We start from the raw sequence: 18081 nt of genomic DNA, 5'->3' as shown, positions 1-18081 counted from the left end.
TAGAGACAATCTTTTTTTTAAAATTCATTTATTTATTTTTTAAATTAAAAAAATTTTTTTTTTTAGCGTTGGGTCTTCGTTGCTGTGCGCCGGCTTTCTCTAGTTGCAGCGAGTGGGGGCTACTCTTCGTTGTGGTGCGCGGGCTTCTCATTGTGGTGGCTTCTCCTTGTTGCGGCTTCTCTTTGTTGCGGAGCATGGGCTCTAGGCGCGTGGGCTTCAGTAGTTGTGGCACGCGGGCTCTAGAGCGCAGGCTCAGTAGTTGTGGCACACGTACTCAGTAGTTGTGGCTTGCAGGCTCTAGAGCGCAGGCTCAGTAGCTGTGGCGCACGGGCTTAGTTGCTCTGCCGCATGTGGGATCTTCCCAGACCAGGGCTCGAACCCGTGTCCCCTGCATTGGCAGGCAGATTCTTAACCACTGAGCCACTAGGGAAGCCCCGAGACAATAATTTTAAAATACAGCACCTCTGTTGATCATTAAATGGATATCTACCCTACAGGAGTAAACTCTGACCAAAACAAATTGTGGTGCTCTAGACTCACGACAACACCAAAAAATCAAATTGTAAGTGAAGTTCTAACCTTACACTTGATTTCCATTTAGTGTAAGGTATTTTGCTCACCTGAAAAGATATTCCCTAGAGTCTATCAAGGCCCGTCTCTGCTTTATAAAGATCTGTAGAGAGTCAAACAGAGAATCATGAAAGGCCATGATTTGACGGTTTAAATGAATAGTCCATGTGGAGTTCTTCCCTGAAACTCCTCTGATCTTAGTTTGGTGATGAGTAAGTTTTATAGGATCATAATTTTTATGGTGATCAACTAATAGGCAAACTAGTCAAACAAAAGTAACTTCAAGTTGAGTCACTTCTACGTTGGTGGTGGGTGAGGGAAGCACGTAACACGCGCTGTAGTGCAGTGCTGTCCAATAGAACCTTCTATCAGGATGGAAATGCTCTATATCTGTGTCCAGTAAGGGAGGCACTAGTCAGCCGTGGCTGGTGAGCACCTGAACCGTGGCTTCTGTGAATGAAGAACTGAACGTTTTCTTTGCTGGCGCCCTGTGGTTACTGGTTACCATACTATCAGCCCAACTCAACCATCGTATTCAAGTTACTATTTTTTTTTTTTTGCAGTACGCGGGGCTCTCACCGTCGCGGCCTCTCCCATTGCGGAGCACAGGCTCAGCGGCCATGGCTCACGGGCCCAGCCGCTCCGCGGCATGTGGGATCCTCCTGGACTGAGGCACAAACCCATGTCCCCTGCATCGGCAGGCGGACTCTCAACCACTGTGCCACCAGTGAAGCCCCCCTCAAGTTATTTTTATAGGAATAAAGAATATCAAATTATTTCTCAATTGTATATATTTGGTTTTTTCTACAGAGGAAGAGGACAATAAAGTATTATGAACTGTTATTTGTATAAGTTTGTAAATTTTTTTGAGAAAGGACTTCAGAAAACAAGGCAGAGAATATGTAGAACAATGACTACTTCCAAATAATTGAAATAGAATCAAGCTTTGATTATAGGCTTGGTCAAATCAATGCTAAACAGCTTCTCTAAGAAAAGTATTCAATGGATTTATCCACTTTGTTTTTCACTAACTTGCCAAATAAACTTTTTAATCTTTATTTTTAATTATAAAAGACAGTGCACAAACTCAAATAATCCCAAGGTGTATAATGTAAAAAGGAGACGTCCACCACACCATAACTACCAAAATTCCCATCCCCTAAGATAACTGCTGCTAAAAATTTAGAGAATCTCTCCTGACATTTTTTGAGCACACTTAGAAATCAAAAGCCTTTTCAGGTTCAAATGATGGCTTTGAATTTTCGTTAGGTATCAACAGTGTGGGAATTCACATTATTGCAGCAAATATCAGGTGTGAATTTACTGGAAATTGTTTTGAGATGTTACTTGGGGATAATAATAGCCAAAAAAACGTTGGAAAATGAAAAAGCGTTATTTTTGAGGGAGTATGATTAGAAGAAAAATCATGGAATGCTGCTGAAAGAGATATAAAGGACCATGGAAATTAAAAGGTAGAACACTTTACAGAACAAAATCTGAGATATGGAAAGATCATTTTTAAAAATATTTAAGACTTTGTAACAAAATCCAAACTGTTCCCATGACTTCATCCTTTGACATCATGTCTATTTCTCAGGCTTTTCTCAAGCTCTAAAGCACTGGCTAAGTGAATACGTACAGCAAGAGGTCACACATGGATGGCTTGGCCTTTGTGTCTTGCTGTGTTTGCAAATTTTTTATTTACGCTGTAGTTGCCAACTAACCACCCATATGTCTGTGGACTGAACGTCATTCATGTACATGTGGATTACATATACATACACTTATGGTCCCTAAATACAAAAGTGTATTAATTTCTTTCCTTGAAAATCAGAAAACTGGCAATGCCTTGCCAAATTCCCACATGGCAACAATCCAGACAGGGCCCAGCAGTAGTTCTCCCTGTCGCCCTAATCCTTGCCAGTCTGGTCTTAGACCGATCCCTGCCTGACCCTGCAGACCCTTGCCTCAACCTCCTTGTCTGTCACTCTCTCAACATGTTAAGGACATGTTATGATGCAACTCCTACAGCATAACATGAAACCTGTTTAGTTTTAATCTGGACTAGGGATCAGGAAACCTGGGTTTCATTTGTGTCTTATTCACTTTGTATAGGTAAGGGCGGTTAAGCTGTCCCACGTCCCTTATCAAATGGGAAAAATACTGTTTTTGGTCAGAGCAATTTGAGGAGATGTAGGTTCTATGGAAAATGAAAATACTGTTTGTAAGTTAGTTTGAACATTGAAACGTGTGTGTGTTTTGGACCTTAATTTGATCTGGTTTGCAGGCCCGCTATTCATCTGATAATGGATGATTGTCATCTGTTCATAACCTGATCGTTGCCCGACTTCCATGTCCTTATGCACAACAGCAGGAACGACCCTGGCTATCCTGGCACTTTCAGCATGGACTTGACCACACTAACCAATTCATGAAACTCTGTGTTCTGGAAATGGCCACGGTCAGTGAATCTGTACAATTTGGCTTCCAACCTGTTGGCCACTTCTTGTTGTTCCTTCCAAGGAAGGAAAGGATCGTCGGTGGAGCCAAACTGCACAATGTGAGGGCAGTTGGCTTTGATCTTCTCCCACTGCCAGGGGCGGCTGAAGTATCCTATGAGAAGAACACACAACCTCTCAGTGTCATGGATACTTTCCATTCTCACCACTCTAGTGAGGACCATGGCAGAGACTCAGAGAATCAGAGCCCAAGTGTTGAGTTAGAAGCCCTTCTTCAGTTTTCAGATCCGTAGGGCTTGATACCATAGCTACTGGTGAAGGGAGAGGCTAGGGCTCAGGGGTTCAGTTCTAGACTACAGGTTAGATAGTGGCTCACTGCCCTCTCTAAGTGCCTAACTTATACCTAAAGATGGGTGGTAAATATTCCTCATGTGCTGTTAGATTTTGTGTTAACCTGTTGGAAGACAGTGCTGTTTTACTACCTGAGCGTGCAGCCCCGTGGCTACAGGAAGGGCTCTTCCGGTTTCTGCCTTCAGACTTACCGCTTGCCCGTTCGTTGTCATCCCCCAGGTCAGACATGTACGCAGACACTAACACGATAGCACACACCCGGTGGGTCTCTGCGTACCTGGAGCGAGAGGAATGGTGTAGCTGATGTTTAATGTTAAATCTGGTCCCAGAAAGTCAGTAAGCCATCCAAAACTCATTTGATTTAGCTTACAGAAAGCACATGCTATAGGCTGAGGTTAGTAGGAAAAAGAGCAAGGAAAATGCAGAAATATGAGCCCGGTGGTTAATCACCTCACCTGGGCTACCTGAGTTTCTACTCTGTTTTCAAGGTAGTGCAAACCTCTTCCATAATTCTTTCTGAATAAACATAAAAAGTGTAATCATTCCCTTTGATGTGTGCATTCGTCGGCATTACTTGGTTGGTTAACATGTGGATTCCCAGGCTCAGCCCAGAGCATCTGATTCAGAGGATTGTGAGTGAGGCAAAGGAATCTGCATTCTAAGGCGTGACACCTCCCCAGCCCAGGTGACAGATGCAAGTGGTCTGTGACTGTACCGTCCCAGAACTGTGCCTCTCTCACACACGCTTGTTTGCGTTGTCTTACCTCTGTCCCCCAAGGGCATCCCTCAAGGGCAGGTCTGAGCCTTCTCGATTTTTGTGACCCTGTTCCCTAGAACAGTGCCCGGCAAACAGACACTCAGCTAACTGTAGACAGTTCCCTCACTGAGCAAAGGCCAGGGCTAAGGAAGGACCTAGAAAGGTAAGAGCTCTAGGAGGCCTTGGTGCCAGGCAAGGTTTAGGGTTGGTATTTTGTTCTCGTGCCTAAACTTTTTCCCCAATCTTTTGCTTTGAAAAATGTCAAACTTACCGAAAAGTGAGAACAAGCACCCAGATTCGTTAATTTTGCTACAGTTCACCCCTAAATACTTTACAACGTATCCCCTAAGAACACGGCTGTGCTCTTATGTAACGACAGTATCATTCTTACACCTAATAAATTTAGCACCAAGACAGTAACATTACCTGTATTCATTTTTCCCTAGTTGTACCAAACTGTTCTTTAAAACATCTTTTCAATCCTAGATCTGGTCAAAGATCACGCGTTTGGTTTCATGACTCTTCAATCACTTTTAAATTTGTTTTAAATGAGATTGACGACTTTTAAGAATTTTAGGCCCATTTTCTTGTACGTTATCCCCTAAACTGAACTTGTTTCCTCATGATTAGGCTGAGGTGAAACACTTGGCAAGACCATTACGTAGGCAATGTTGTGTCCTTCCCACTCCTCCACAACGATGGGCACACGATGCCAGTTTGTCCCATTACTGCTGAGACTGTCAGATTCCCTAGGGTGATACCCCTCAGATCCCTCCACTGTAAAGACACAATTCCCCCTTGTGATTAATAAGTAACTGTGGGGTAGTCCTCTGTATCCTGTTCCCCTATGATCTTAGGCCCCATGGCTTTAGCATCTGGTTTTCTCCTTGACTACCTTAACTTTAGAAGTTAATTTTTAGAAGGTTCCTGACAATCCTACAATAAATTTCAGGAGTCTTTAAAAGAAGCCACATCGTTATTAGCCAGCGGCCTGAGAAAAATTTAGTTGGCCTTGGGTTAGCACAGATTTCAGCATAAAGGGCTTTCTTCATTTTCCGGACAACCCCTGGCAGCTTATAAACACTATGTACCACAATTCTGTAGGTCCACATAGGAAAGCATTATTCTTGTAGCTTCCACAGGTGTGGCTGAAAGGTTATGGAACTTGGCAAGATTTCTCTGACAATCGATTCACGTGACATCCTGAGGGGCTGCTGGGGACAAGAAGCCACACAAAAACCATAATCCTGGGACTTCCCTGGTGGCACAGTGGTTAAGAATCCGCTTGCCAATGCAGGGGACACAGGTTCGAGCCCTGGTCCGGGAAGATCCCACATGCCCCAGAGCAACTAAGCCTGTGTGCCACAACTACTGAGCCCAAGTGCCACAACTACTGAAGACCACACACCACAACTACTGAAGCCCGCGCGCCCAGAGCCCGTGCTCTGCAACAAGAGAAGCCACTGCAATGAGAAGCCCGCGCACCGCTACGAAGACCCAACGCAGCAAAAAATTAATTAATTAATTAAAACAAAAAAAACCCCATAATCCTTTGTCATCTAGCCTCGCAAATACAGAGGAAACCCAACCCTAACAGGCTATTTAGCCAGCTCCATCCTTACATTCCAGGCCTTATAAGCCTGCAGGGTGACGTTCTAATGGGGAGCAGCAGGGAGGCACCCATGAACCCTGGGGGCGGGGGCTGGGGCTGGCGGGGAGGGAGGGGAGTGGAGGGCAGTGCGGGTAGCAGCCTCCACCCTCCAATGGGGAGTTATCAGCACCTACCGTATGCCAGACACTCTGCCAGGCACCCGGGTTTCGTGTCAGAATGAACAAAGCCCCACCCTCATGGAGCTTACATTTGACTGGCAGGAGACAAGAAATGAATAGAATGTCAGGTGGTGAAAAGTGCTACAGATAATAAGGGGGGGTCATAAGATATAAAGGGGGTAAGATTCGGTGGGGTGAGGCTGCTGTTTCACGTGGAGTGATTACATAAGGCCTCACTGAAAGGGGACGTGGAGCAGAGACCTAGAGAGGAGAAGGCCATGCAGGTGTCTGGGGACAGAGAGTCCAAGTAGAACAGCGGCAAGCACAGGCCTAAGAAAGGCACAAGCTCGGCGTGTTCAAGGAACTGCACTGAGGTCTGTAAACCAGGCTGGGGGCAGCGAAGGGGAGACGGGAGACGACATGGGGGGCGGGGGGCTTGAAGGCTGAGAAGTTCTTCTGAGGGTGACGGGAGCTGCTGGGGTTCGGAGGCACTTGTGTTTTAAAAGGGTCACTGTATCCCAGTAAGAGCAAAGTATCTTTTTAATCCACTAATCAAACCAGGAAGGAATTAGGACAGATCATTTTACTACTCACTGTCTCCTCTGCAGTGTAAACTTAAGATGTGCACGAAGTATTTCCCAAGCAAGCTTGACTGGAGCCCACAGGGGTAGGGGGGATGGTGACAATTCAATAAGGACCACACCTCATGGCTGCAATGGCCCCAGAACTGTGGCCTATGATGATGGTCTCCTCGTCACAGTGCAGCTCCGTCTCCATGAAGGGCAGCCAGATGCTCTCTCGAGCTGTGACTAAGGTTCAGGGGAAAGAAAGAGTCCGTCACTCAACAGGGACAGTCTCAGTCCAGCGCTGCCCACCTTTCTAACAGAGGACCATTCAGCAAACCGCAGGACCGCAATGGGGGATGGGGCTGTTTTAATAGGGCCAAAGTTTTTTTTGTTTGTTTTTTGTTTGTTTGTTTTTTTGTGTGGTAAAAGGGCCTCTCACTGTTGTGGCCTCTCCCGTTGCGGAGCATAGGCTCTGGACGCGCAGTCTCAGCGGCCATGGCTCACGGGCCCAGCCGCTCCGCGGCATGTGGGATCCTCCCGGACCGGGGCACGAACCCCATGTCCCCTGCATCGGCAGGCGGACTCTCAACCACTGCGCCACCAGGGAAGCCCAGGGCCAAAGTTTTATGTGTTGCTGTCTGAAAGACTCAAATCTGTAGTTTTGGTAAATAGTTTTGTTTTTATTTTTTAGCATTTTCTTGAAAGGAAATACTAAGAAAATAAAATATAACTCTGAAGTTTAATGTAAACTTTCCAACTTAAAAACAAAAATCCTCTTGACAATATTGTTTCTCAAGTTGATGTCCACATATTTTCTTTCTTCCCAAAAAGGAAATTCCTGAGACAACTCATAGGCACTCAGAACAGAAGGGGCCACGTTACATTTTCTAATAGCATCTCATAGAGATGCTGTAAGTTTTGTCATACCTCTGCCTCAAATGAAACACCCATAAATTTTGCCTGAAAAGATTTGACTTATAGAAGGGAAAATCCGTTGCTTACAAAGTTGAAAATTAAATTCTTCCGAGCCCAGGTGCTCTTCTTGATCCTTACCATAATTTTCTATCATGTTTTTTGGTTTGCATCCTCCTCCCCCAAATACTTGCCATCATTCACTCTGAGGTATGTATTCCCTTAGGCTTCTCTGCTAGGATATTCCTCTTCTCTACCGGAAAATGACAAGATCAAAACCCAACAAGAGGAGGCTTTTTAAAGACACATTTAAAAAACTTACTTGGGTCAGGCATGTTTTTAGCCAAACACTGGAAACCAGGTATCTACGATATGAGAGGGAGAAAAAAAGTATAATAAAGAGCTTAATTACAACTAATACTTTGCTAATAAGAAATGAGACACCTGATATGAGCTTTAACAATTCAATAAGTAGTTGTTTATATCATGAAATGAAGTGGGGTAAGTGCTACAGGATTACATATGAATATACAATCCCTCCTCATAAACTCCATCTGTCTGTAGTTCTCTATCTAGCCAGCTCCGCAGATCTCTTCATATGTGCAACTGCACATGTACATTTATCACCGCTGGCATATACATATAGAGAGGGCATAGCAGATTCTAGACAAACTGACCTGGAGCCAATCAGACTATGCTCCAGGGAGTAGGTTAAATGTGGTACAGAAAGTTGGAGATCCAATCCTCTTGGACAGCTGCAGCCCTGACCTTTTGGTTTGTAGCTCTAGCCATGGCTCTCAGCCACAAGCCTGGAATTTTATTCTAGAGACCCAGTCTAGAGCTCTAGAGGTTGGCAACTCAGGAAACAGTCTTATTGCCTAGTTATGGAAGAACGTTTAAAAAAAAAATCAAGATGCACAAGACAGCCCGCAGTTAGATGCCATTTTTATAAAGCTCACAAAGAGGCCAAATTTAACAATATATTGCTTAAAGGATACATACATAGGTTGAACAGTACATTAATTAATTTTTTAAGTTAAGTTTTAAAAGCAAAACAAACTTTTAAAATGTCATACGGCAGGGAAACGGGATGGAGGGACTTACAGGTGGCTCTGAAGGTATTGATAATGTTCCTAGATTTCGGTTTGGTGAGGGACCCTCAAGTATTGGTTACATTATACTTCATAATGTATGTACGTGTTACATACATCCTTTGTAAATATCAATATTACATATTAAAATGTTTAAAAATGCGAGACAGGTGCTTCCCTGGTGGCGCAGTGGTTGAGAGTCCGCCTGCCGATGCAGGGGACACAGGTTCGTGCCCCGGTCCGGGAAGATCCCACACGCCGCGGAGCGGCTGGGCCCGTGAGCCATGGCCGCTGAGCCTGCGCGTCCGGGGCCTGTGCTCCGCAGCGGGAGGGGCCACAACAGTGAGAGGCCCGCGTACCGCAAAAAAAAAAAAAAAAATCCGAGACAGAGAGCAGAGAAGATTGGTGTAGAATTATCTGGGAGTCCCATATCTGAACCCGCAGCAGATACGGGGAGCAGGCTCGGTCTCCAGTTTCTAGAGGTGGAGCTTGTACTCTGAGCCCTGAGAGGAGCCCTCCTGGCTGTTTCACCAGCCGAACTTCCTCCACTACTTGTAGAGTCTAAGACGGGGTTCCCAGCAGGGCTTGAAATGCCCACGGTCGCGAGACCCCTCCACAAGACCACCAGAGTCGAGAGTCAAAGCCAAACGGCAAGGGTCATTTATTGCAGGTTCGAACCTGGACCTCTGCGCACTCGTTGCCGGTGGTGCTAAGAGGTCCCGAAGGAGTTTAGTTCAGCTCTTTCATAGACAGGTACAATCAAATTCGGGACTTTCCAGGGGTGGGGAGTACTGATTGGTTAACCTTTAAACAAAGACACTAGTCGCCGTCTGACTGGTTGGATGATTACAAGGGGGGGGTCAGCAAGCGTAGTTACAGAAGCGAGAGCGGCTGGTTAAGTTCCGGTTTCCTGAGGTTTCGTTTCTCAATTGGAAATACTTAAGACGGGGCCACGGTTACAAAAAGAAATAGTGCGAACAGGAAAACTGATGGAACCCTAACAGCGCTGCGGCCTCCACCAGCCCAACGGCAGGGCGGCGGGAGGCTGTGCGCCCAACTCCAGGCGGCGCTCCCAAATGTGGCAACCCAGCGCCGCGCCCTGGAAGGGCCCTTTCTCGGCCCTTCTCCTCAGAAAAGAAACTCCAGGAAAAGCACAGACTGAATGCAGGGCGTCAATTCAGTCTTATTCCCACCAAAGTAGAACGCAGTCCCCTCATTCCCCCCTTTCTCATGAACCAGAGGAGCCAATCTTGGGTCCTTAAGGCTCAGTTTCTTCAATTTCTAAGGCCTCGTTGGGCTGATATTGTGTTAATACCATTAGCTGAACTGCATTTATTTTTTCTCGGACAAAATCTATGACTCTACTGAGTATACAGGGGCCTATAGTGAAGAGGAGAAGGAGGCATAGCAGAGGGCCCAGGATGGGGAGGAGGAAGGGAAGCATTCCATGAAATCCTGACCGAAGGGGATTATCCGCTAATTCCTGCCGGCGGCGAGCTAGGTCTTCCTGGAGCTGGTGGATCTTGGTTCTTACAATGCCTGATTTATTTGCATAGAAACAACATTTTTCTTTTAGGGCGAGGCATATCCCACCCTGTTCAGCTGTCAGCAAGTCTGAGCCCCTCCTATTCTGTAGGACTACCTCGGCCAATGAATCTAATTGGTCCTGTGAGTCCTGAATGGTACCAGAGAGGGCTTCTACATCTTCTATTAATTGCCTAGACAGCTGATTATAGGAGTGAAGGGAGACCCCAAGACCTGTACTCCCTGTGGCCACAGCTCCTGTAATTCCTAATCCTACCAGGAGGGGCATGGCTGTAATGGCTCGTTTGGTTCTCCCTGCCCAAAGGTCAAAGCTGGGAATGGGCAATGGGGTGTCTCCCGAGATTAGGTCTACATTGGGGAGGAGGGTGGCTAGCTTGCAGACCCCTGTCCAATTCGGGGGTAAATAGGTGTATGCTAGGTTATTTCCACAGACAAAAACAGTGGTGTTAGGACTACAGAGGGAGGAGTTCACGGGGATATACCGACTACATCCAGTGGATGAAAGGATTCCCAAGTCAATACTGGCGTTAGAGAGGGAATCGTTCTTGACAAAGCATGAGGTATTAAAGGTGGTTGAAAATTTTGAAAATTGTATGGGGAACGGCTCGGGGAGTGAAGTAGGGTTACATCGTTCGCTGATGTTTAAATTGGCGAAGGTGGGGATGGCTATAGGGCGGGGCGGTCCTTGAGGAAGGCAGAGCCAGCAATCCTGTGCTAAGTGGGGGTTGGTGGCATTCAGAAGTGTAAAAGTAGCTTCTAGTATAGTCATGGTCTGGGGGTCCAATTCAGAGGGATTGACCTTAGGGAGAATTAGGGGGTGGTAGTTGAGCTGTGGGTACAGATGCCGATAGACCTCTTCTATTTGTCTTCGGGTTTCTATCTGGCGCACTGCGTCCTGGGGCCCCCCACCGTCTGACATATGTGTGGGGGCCCTGGTATTCCAGCATACCGGGGTCCCGGGGGTGCCAGTGCATCCAGCCTGAAGATATTTATTACCCTCACTAATGGTGGGGCTTTTATTATTCTGTAGTATGGCTGTGAAATAAGTCTTGTTATTGGCCCCTATACATTGCTGGTAAGAGGAATAGCACATGCTATGCATTGATTCCTGGAAGGTAGAACAGGGGCAAGTGGCTCGAGGGGGGAGTGGCTTAGGCTTATGGTAGCATTGCCAGCTTTGAGAGGCCCCGGTGCCCTTATATTCCTGAACAAGGTATGCAGTTATTCCCCCGCAGTCCTGCATATGAGTATACCCTCGGGGAACCTCAGGAGTCTCCATAGTACCTCCCCTGCACTCGCACGGTGCACCATATAGTTGTTGTATTAAAGTATTCTTATCGGGGGAAGGGCCGAGTCCTCCCCTCGTGGCCCGAGGGTTGAGGGTTAGGACTATTATTAGGGCTATCAGCAGTACCTTGGTCATCATGGGGGAGGGTACGGCACAAGGTCAGTTTGAAGGGATTGTCCTTATTCCGGTCCACCGTCCAGGTGACGTCAGCTTTAGTGGACTTGATGAGGTCAGAAAATGGGTCCACCAGCTTGACGTGGGTGTAATGGATCCAGGCAGCTATGCTGTCCACCTTGATGGCTGTCGGCGTTGTCAGGATGATCTGGTAAGGTCCTTTCCACCTGGGTTCTAGGGTCTCTTGTCGATGGCGTTTGACAAGGACCCAGTCACCTGGCCGGAGCTGGTGTGGAGTAGGCGGGGGTCCTGTTGCATATAGCTCCTTTAGTTTGGGCCAGATTGTCTCGTGTGTACGCTGTAAGGCTTGGAGGGAAGACAGGAGATTATTTTCTGGGTCCAATTGGATAAGGTTAGTCTTTAGGTTAGGGATGATAGGAGGAGGCCTACCATGCATTATTTCGTAGGGAGTAAATCCTAGCTTATAGGGGGAATTTCGCACCCTAAACAGAGCGTAGGGGAGTAGGACTACCCAGTTAGCGCCAGTCTCCATGGTCAATTTAGTCAAGGTCTCTTTTAGAGTTCTATTCATTCTTTCTACCTGTCCTGAACTCGGGGGGCGGTATGCACAATGTAATTTCCAATTAGCCCCAAGTATGGAAGCCAGATCTTGACTTACCTTACAAACGAAGGCTGGCCCGTTGTCAGACCCTATCATAACTGGAAAGCCATTCCTGGGCAGGATCTCTTCTAGTAGTTTCTTAGCTACTATTTGTGCAGTCTCATTCTTGGTTGGGAATGCCTCAGTCCAACCTGAAAAGGTATCTATAAACACCAGTAAATATTTATACCCATATTTGCCAGGCTTTACCTCCGTAAAGTCCACTTCCCAGTAGGCTCCGGGCTGGTTTCCTCTTTCCCGGATGCCAGTGGTTGACGGGTGGGTACTGGCATTATGGAGTTGGCAGACTGCACAGTCAGCAACCAGTCGTTCAGTCTTCTCGGAGACATTTTTAAGTCCAGTCTGCCTGATGAGATCCTGTAGCCGTCGGGCGCCCAAGTGGGTGCTACGGTGGATCCGTTCAAGGACCAGGGTTCCTAGTTTCTCAGGAAGGAGGATATTGTTCTTAGCGTCCCGCCACCATCCGTCTCTAACCTGGGTTAGAGGGAGCTTGCTCATCCATCTGATGTCATCCTCCGAGTAGTCGGGTTGGGGCGGTATTTCCCGGGGCCCTGGATCCGGCAGTTGCAGGGGAAGTAATGGTATTGGAGTGTGTGCCGCCTTTCGAGCCGTCTGGTCTGCCAAATTGTTGCCTCGGGTGACTGGATTCATGGGTTTTTGATGCCCCGGGCAGTGTACAATGGCTAGCTTTTTGGGTTCCCATATGGCCGCTAGCAAGGCCAGGATTTCCTCTTTGTTCTTGATGCCTTTGCCCTCTGCTCTGAGTAGTCCCCGCTCTCGGTATATTGCCCCATGTATATGTGCGGTAGCGAAAGCATACCGGCTGTCTGTATATATGGTGGCTTTTTGGCCTTTGCTCATCTTGAGAGCTTGGGTCAGGGCAATTAATTCAGCTTTTTGGGCTGAGGTCCCCGGGGGGAGAGTCTCTGCCCATATCACCTCAGTTTCTGATGTTACCGCTGCCCCCGCATACCTCTGACCTTGCTAGACAAAGCTGCTGCCGTCAGTGAACCATGTGACTTGTGCATCCGGTAGGGGCTGGTCACGTAGGTCTTCCCGAACCCCATGGATCTGGGCCAGTACCTCTGCAGTCACGGAGTGGGGAGTCCAAATCTGGGTCAGGTAATAGGGAGGCAGGGTTTAATGCCTGCGGCGGAGTGTAGCTGATTCTGAGGGGATTTAACAGTAGACCCTGGTAGTGGACCAGTCGAGCATTGCTCATCCATCGGTCGGGAGGCTGTTTGAGAACCCCGTCGATGGCGTGGGGGGTGGTGACATGCAACTCCTGTCCCATAGTTAGTTTGTCAGCATCCTTTACCATTAGGGCCGTGGCGGCGATCATCCGGAGGCAAGGAGGCCAGCCGGCAGCCACTGGGTCCAATTTATTTGATAGGTAAGCGACAGGCCTGGGCCAAGGACCGAGGGGCTGGGTCAACACGGCCTTAGTTATGCCTTTGCTTTCATCCACAAAGAGGTGGAAGGGTTTGGAGACATCAGGGAGACCCAGGGCGGGTGCGGATAGCAAGGCAGTTTTGATCTGCTGAAATGATTGCTCAGCCTCCTCTGTCCATTTAAAGGGCGTCTGCTCTTTGGTGGCTAGGTATAGCGGTTTGGCCATTTCAGAAAATTTGGGTATCCATAAACGGCAGAACCCCGCTGACCCCAAAAATTCCCTCACCTGTCGAGGCGTGGTGGGTCTGGGGATGCGGAGGACGGTTTCCTTCCGTGCATCTGTGAGCCATCGTTGCCCCCCTTTCAATAGGTACCCCAGGTAAGTTACCTCAGGCCTGCAGATCTGCGCTTTCTTGGCAGAGGCCCGGTATCCCAGGGTGCCGAGAGTCTGTAGGAGGTTTCTGGTTCCCTGCAGGCAGGCTTCAGCGGTCTCAGCAGCTATTAAGAGATCATCAACATACTGCAGGAGGGTTACATTGGGGTTTTGCCTCCGGTACTCACTGAGATCCTCGTGTAGGGCCTCATCAAACAAGGTGGGCGAATTTTTGAATCCTTGGGGAAGTCTGGTCCAGGTGAGTTGTCCGTTTATGCCTCTCTCGGGATCCGACCATTCGAAGGCAAAGAGTTCTTGACTTTTGGGCGCCAAGGGTAAACTAAAAAAGGCATCTTTGAGGTCCAGCACAGTATACCATTGTTTTCCTGGACTAAGGGCACTCAAAAGAGTATATGGATTGGGCACAGTAGGATGGATGTCTATGACCCGTCTGTTAACTTCCCTCAGGTCCTGCACTGGGCAGTAGTCTTTACTGTTAGGTTTGCGGACTGGCAGCAGGGGTGTATTCCAGGCCGACTGGCAGGGACGCAGTATCCCCAGGTCAAGAAGCCGGCGAATATGAGGAGTGATACCAGTCTTGGCCTCTAGGGGCATGGGATACTGTCGGACACGTGCAGGATCTGCTCCTGGTTTGATCTCTATGAATACGGCTGGGCGATGTTTGGCTAGTCCCATCCCACCTGTTTCTGCCCACGCTTCGGGGAACTGCTGAAGCCATGACTCTATATCTTGATTTTGGGAGGGTGGTTCCTGGTGAAGTCAGTACTCATCTTCCAAGTTCAGGGTGAGCACAGATATGGGTTGGTCGTGAGGGTCTGTTACGATTGGCCCCTCTGGCCGAAAATGAATTTGTGCTCCCATTTTAGTGAGCAAGTCTCTCCCCAGTAAGGGGCAAGGGCTATCGGGAATGACCAGAAAGGAATGGGTTACCCTTCCCGTGCCCAAGTTCACAGTTCTCTGAGTGGTCCAGGGGTAATGTTTGACTCCCGTAGCTCCCTGGACCCAGGAGGATTTGTTAGAAACTTTCCCGTGGGGCTTAACCAAGACCGAATGCTGTGCCCCTGTATCCACCAGGAATTGGACTGGTTTCCCCTCCACTTGTAGGGTTACCCTGGGTTCGGGGAGGGGGTCCGAACCCCGTCCCCCCTACTCTGCATCATGTGTAAACAGGACTGGGGTGGCCTTCGGTTGCCATTGCCCCTGGTTGGGGCGCGGCTGCCTTTTCTTGGGGCATTCCCGAGCCCAGTGGCCCTTTTCCTTGCAATAGGCACATTGATCTCTGTCCAATGGTCGCCTGGGAGGTCGAGTGGCTGGGGGGCTCTCTTGATCTTTCTGAACAATGGCGGCCAGGACCTTAGTCATTTTCTCAGTGGCTTTAAGTTGTTTATCCTCTGGGGCGTCTCGGTTATTAAAGACGCGCTGGGCAATACGGAGTAGATCCTGTATCTGTTTGCCCTCCAGATCTTCTAATTTCTGGAGTTTCTTTTTAATATCAGGGGCTGCCTAGTTAACGAAGGACATTACAATGGCAGCCTGATTTTCGGGGGCCTCTGGATCCATAGGGGTATACTGCCTAAAGGCTTCCATTAATCTTTCTAAGTAAGAGGAGGGACTTTCCGTTTTACCTTGTATAATTGAATATACCTTGGCCAAATTAGTGGGCTTGCGCGCGGCAGCCTGGAGACCCGCCATTAGAGTCTGGCGATAAATGAGCAGTCGTCCCCTACCTTCTCCGGTGTTATAGTCCCATTCATCCTGCGGGGGGCGAGTTAAGGGAAAGGCTGCATTGATGAGGCCAGGGTTAGCGGTGGGTTGACCATCATCTCCAGGAACCAGTTTTCTCGCCTCCAGCTGGATTCGCTCTCGTTCTTCGGTAGTGAATAGGATCCGGAGGAGCTGTTGGCAGTCATCCCAGGTGGGCTGATGAGTGAACATAACGCTATCTAGAAGAGCTATCAAGTCTTTAGGATTATCAGAGAAGCGGGCATTCTGGGTTTTCCAATTATATAAGTCACTGGTAGAGAATGGCCAATACTGGAGTCGGGGGTTCCCTGTCTCATCGGCAGGGTCTATTTCTCGCAGGGGTAGGGCTATGGTGGAATCCGGATGGCGGAACCCTGGGTCGCGCTGATTGCGTCCACGGGTGCGTCCAGCCGGCCCATGGGAGTTATTTTCATTGGGCAGGAGGACCGGTAGTGCTTCTGCCTCTCGGTCCTCCGGTTCTGGCCTGGGTGGCCCTCCGGGAGGGGCTGCAGGAGGTTCTACCAAGGGGAGAGGAGCAGGGCCAGGAGCAGGAAGGGGGACCGGTTGTGGGGCCAAAGGAGGAGGTTGATATGGGGGGGGTCTAGGAGAAGGAGGTCTTGGCTATCAGAGAGTATGGGTGCAGTTGGGGTCTGAGGCTTGGGAGGTTTAGTTGGTCGGGCCGCAAGGATCTTACATGACCCTGATGACAAAAAGGGGGTCATCCAGGGAGGTGGGTTTTCTGTCAGGTCCTGCCATACCAGGATGTAGGGGATCTGGTCTGGATGGCCTTCTTTTCCTGGCAAGAAAACTCTAGATTTAACTTTTAGGATTATAGGAAGACAAAAGGTACCCTCGGTGGGCCAGCCAATCCCGAAAGTTGGCCATTCAGAGTGGCAGAAGGTAATTAGTTTTCTTCTCCGGATGTCCAGACTGAGGTTGTGTCCTCGGGACTTTACATCCCAGAAATTAGCGAGAAGGAGGGAGAGGGGGGTACTCTGTGCTTGGCCCATGTCTAGGTCCTGGAAGAGATTGGTTAGAGAAGGTTACTCTGAAAACAAAAGTGATTAAGAGCAGTCCCAATAGTGGAGCCTGTAAAAGGAGGAAGGGGAGGTTATCGCGTGCGCGCTTCAGATGGGCTATCAGCCCCAGATGGGTCGTGGTGGACGTCTCCAACCACACCCGACTAGGTGTCCTATAGCGCGTCCGCCAGGACTGTCCTAGTCCCCAAAACAGAAGGTACCCTGAGCCGGCTTACTTACAGATCGGTTGTCAGCGATGACCCGTTGACCTGATGTCTGGTGGGCTCGGGGGCATCCCGGACGAGCCCCCAAATGAAATGCCCACGGTCGCGAGACCCCTCCACAAGACCACCAGAGTCGAGAGTCAAAGCCAAACGGCAAGGGTCATTTATTGCAGGTTCGAACCTGGACCTCTGCGCACTCGTTGCCGGTGGCGCTAAGAGGTCCCGATGGAGTTTAGTTCAGCTCTTTCATAGACAGGTACAATCAAATTCGGGACTTTCCAGGGGTGGGGAGTACTGATTGGTTAACCTTTAAACAAAGACACTAGTTGCCGTCTGATTGGTTGGATGATTACAATGGGGGGTCAGCAAGCGTAGTTACAGAAGCGAGAGCGGCTGGTTAAGTTCCGGTTTCCTGAGGTTTCGTTTCTCAATTGGAAATACTTAAGACGGGGCCACGGTTACAAAAAGAAATAGTGCGAACAGGAAAACTGATGGAACCCTAACAGCGCTGCGGCCTCCACCAGCCCAACGGCAGGGCGGCGGGAGGCTGTGCGCCCAACTCCAGGCGGCGCTCCCAAATGTGGCAACCCAGCGCCGCGCCCTGGAAGGGCCCTTTCTCGGCCCTTCTCCTCAGAAAAGAAACTCCAGGAAAAGCACAGACTGAATGCAGGGCGTCAATTCAGTCTTATTCCCACCAAAGTAGAACGCAGTCCCCTCAGGCTCTGCACAAGGGGGTGGGAGCGGGGAGCCCTCCGGCCTCTCCCGCGCCAGCCAGACCTCCCAGTGCAGCGAGGTGGGTCTCCTACCTGCTCCAGCTCCCTCTTCACCCAGCTGTACCAGCCGTGAGTGGCCATATCCTCGCCCCCGTTCCCGGGGACGATCACCGCCTTGCAGGGCGCCGCCATGAATGCAGCCGACCTGAGGCGCTCAGACCGCGTGCGCGACCGGGGAGCCTGCCCGTGGCATTCCGGGAATTGTAGTTCCGGGGCGCCAAGAGCGCACCCACTGAGCTTCTGGTTCCCTACTGCACAGGGCAGCCGCAGACAAACCTTGCGGGTTTCCAGCAGCTGTGTAAGTCACCTTTTACTTGCTTCTTGCTGGCGCTTCCATTCCCCGCCCCCCTTATTTGGGACAGACTGTGACATGCCCAGAATGTGTTATCTCTTACCTAGACTAAGTGATATTTGTATAGAAAAGTATGTTT

The 18081-nt window shown here is 49.1% G+C and overlaps 1 protein-coding gene across 5 annotated transcripts; it reads right to left on the bottom strand.

Moving 5' to 3' along the window:
- Positions 1-14: 14 nt before the first annotated feature.
- Positions 15-17819, bottom strand: RBBP9 (RB binding protein 9, serine hydrolase). 5 transcript variants are annotated; one of them, XM_060031315.1, is made up of 6 exons: positions 17684-17819; positions 7708-7750; positions 6611-6716; positions 3572-3657; positions 3063-3183; positions 15-388 (listed from the first exon to the last, which is right to left on the bottom strand). In XM_060031315.1, the coding sequence occupies exons 1-6, from the start codon at positions 17780-17782 to the stop codon at positions 298-300; spliced, it is 546 nt and encodes a 181-aa protein (XP_059887298.1). In that variant the 5' UTR covers positions 17783-17819; the 3' UTR covers positions 15-297. The 5 variants fall into 5 exon arrangements, 3 of the variants coding, with proteins under 3 accessions (XP_059887298.1, XP_059887296.1, XP_059887299.1); XM_060031313.1 differs by lacking the exon at positions 15-388 and having other exon boundaries at positions 682-3183; positions 17684-17817; XM_060031316.1 differs by lacking the exons at positions 15-388; positions 17684-17819 and adding an exon at positions 11436-11579 and having other exon boundaries at positions 682-3183.
- Positions 17820-18081: the final 262 nt, after the last annotated feature.

Source organism: Delphinus delphis, chromosome 15 (genome assembly GCF_949987515.2).
Source record: "Delphinus delphis chromosome 15, mDelDel1.2, whole genome shotgun sequence".
Taxonomy (NCBI): domain Eukaryota; kingdom Metazoa; phylum Chordata; class Mammalia; order Artiodactyla; family Delphinidae; genus Delphinus; species Delphinus delphis.
This window is presented reverse-complemented; position numbering and strand designations above follow the sequence as displayed.

What these genes read in the sequence shown, in the direction of transcription:
- RBBP9 (XM_060031313.1), bottom strand. Translation starts at nt 17,782, where the DNA reads ATGGCGGCGCCCTGCAAGGCGGTGATCGTCCCCGGGAACGGGGGCGAG. An exon ending in TGAAGAGGGAGCTGGAGCAG is followed by an intron (nt 7,751 to 17,683) that starts GTAGGAGACCCA and finishes CTCATATCGTAG; the next exon opens with ATACCTGGTTTCCAGTGTTT. An exon ending in TGACAACGAACGGGCAAGCG is followed by an intron (nt 3,184 to 3,571) that starts GTAAGTCTGAAG and finishes TTCTTCTCATAG; the next exon opens with GATACTTCAGCCGCCCCTGG.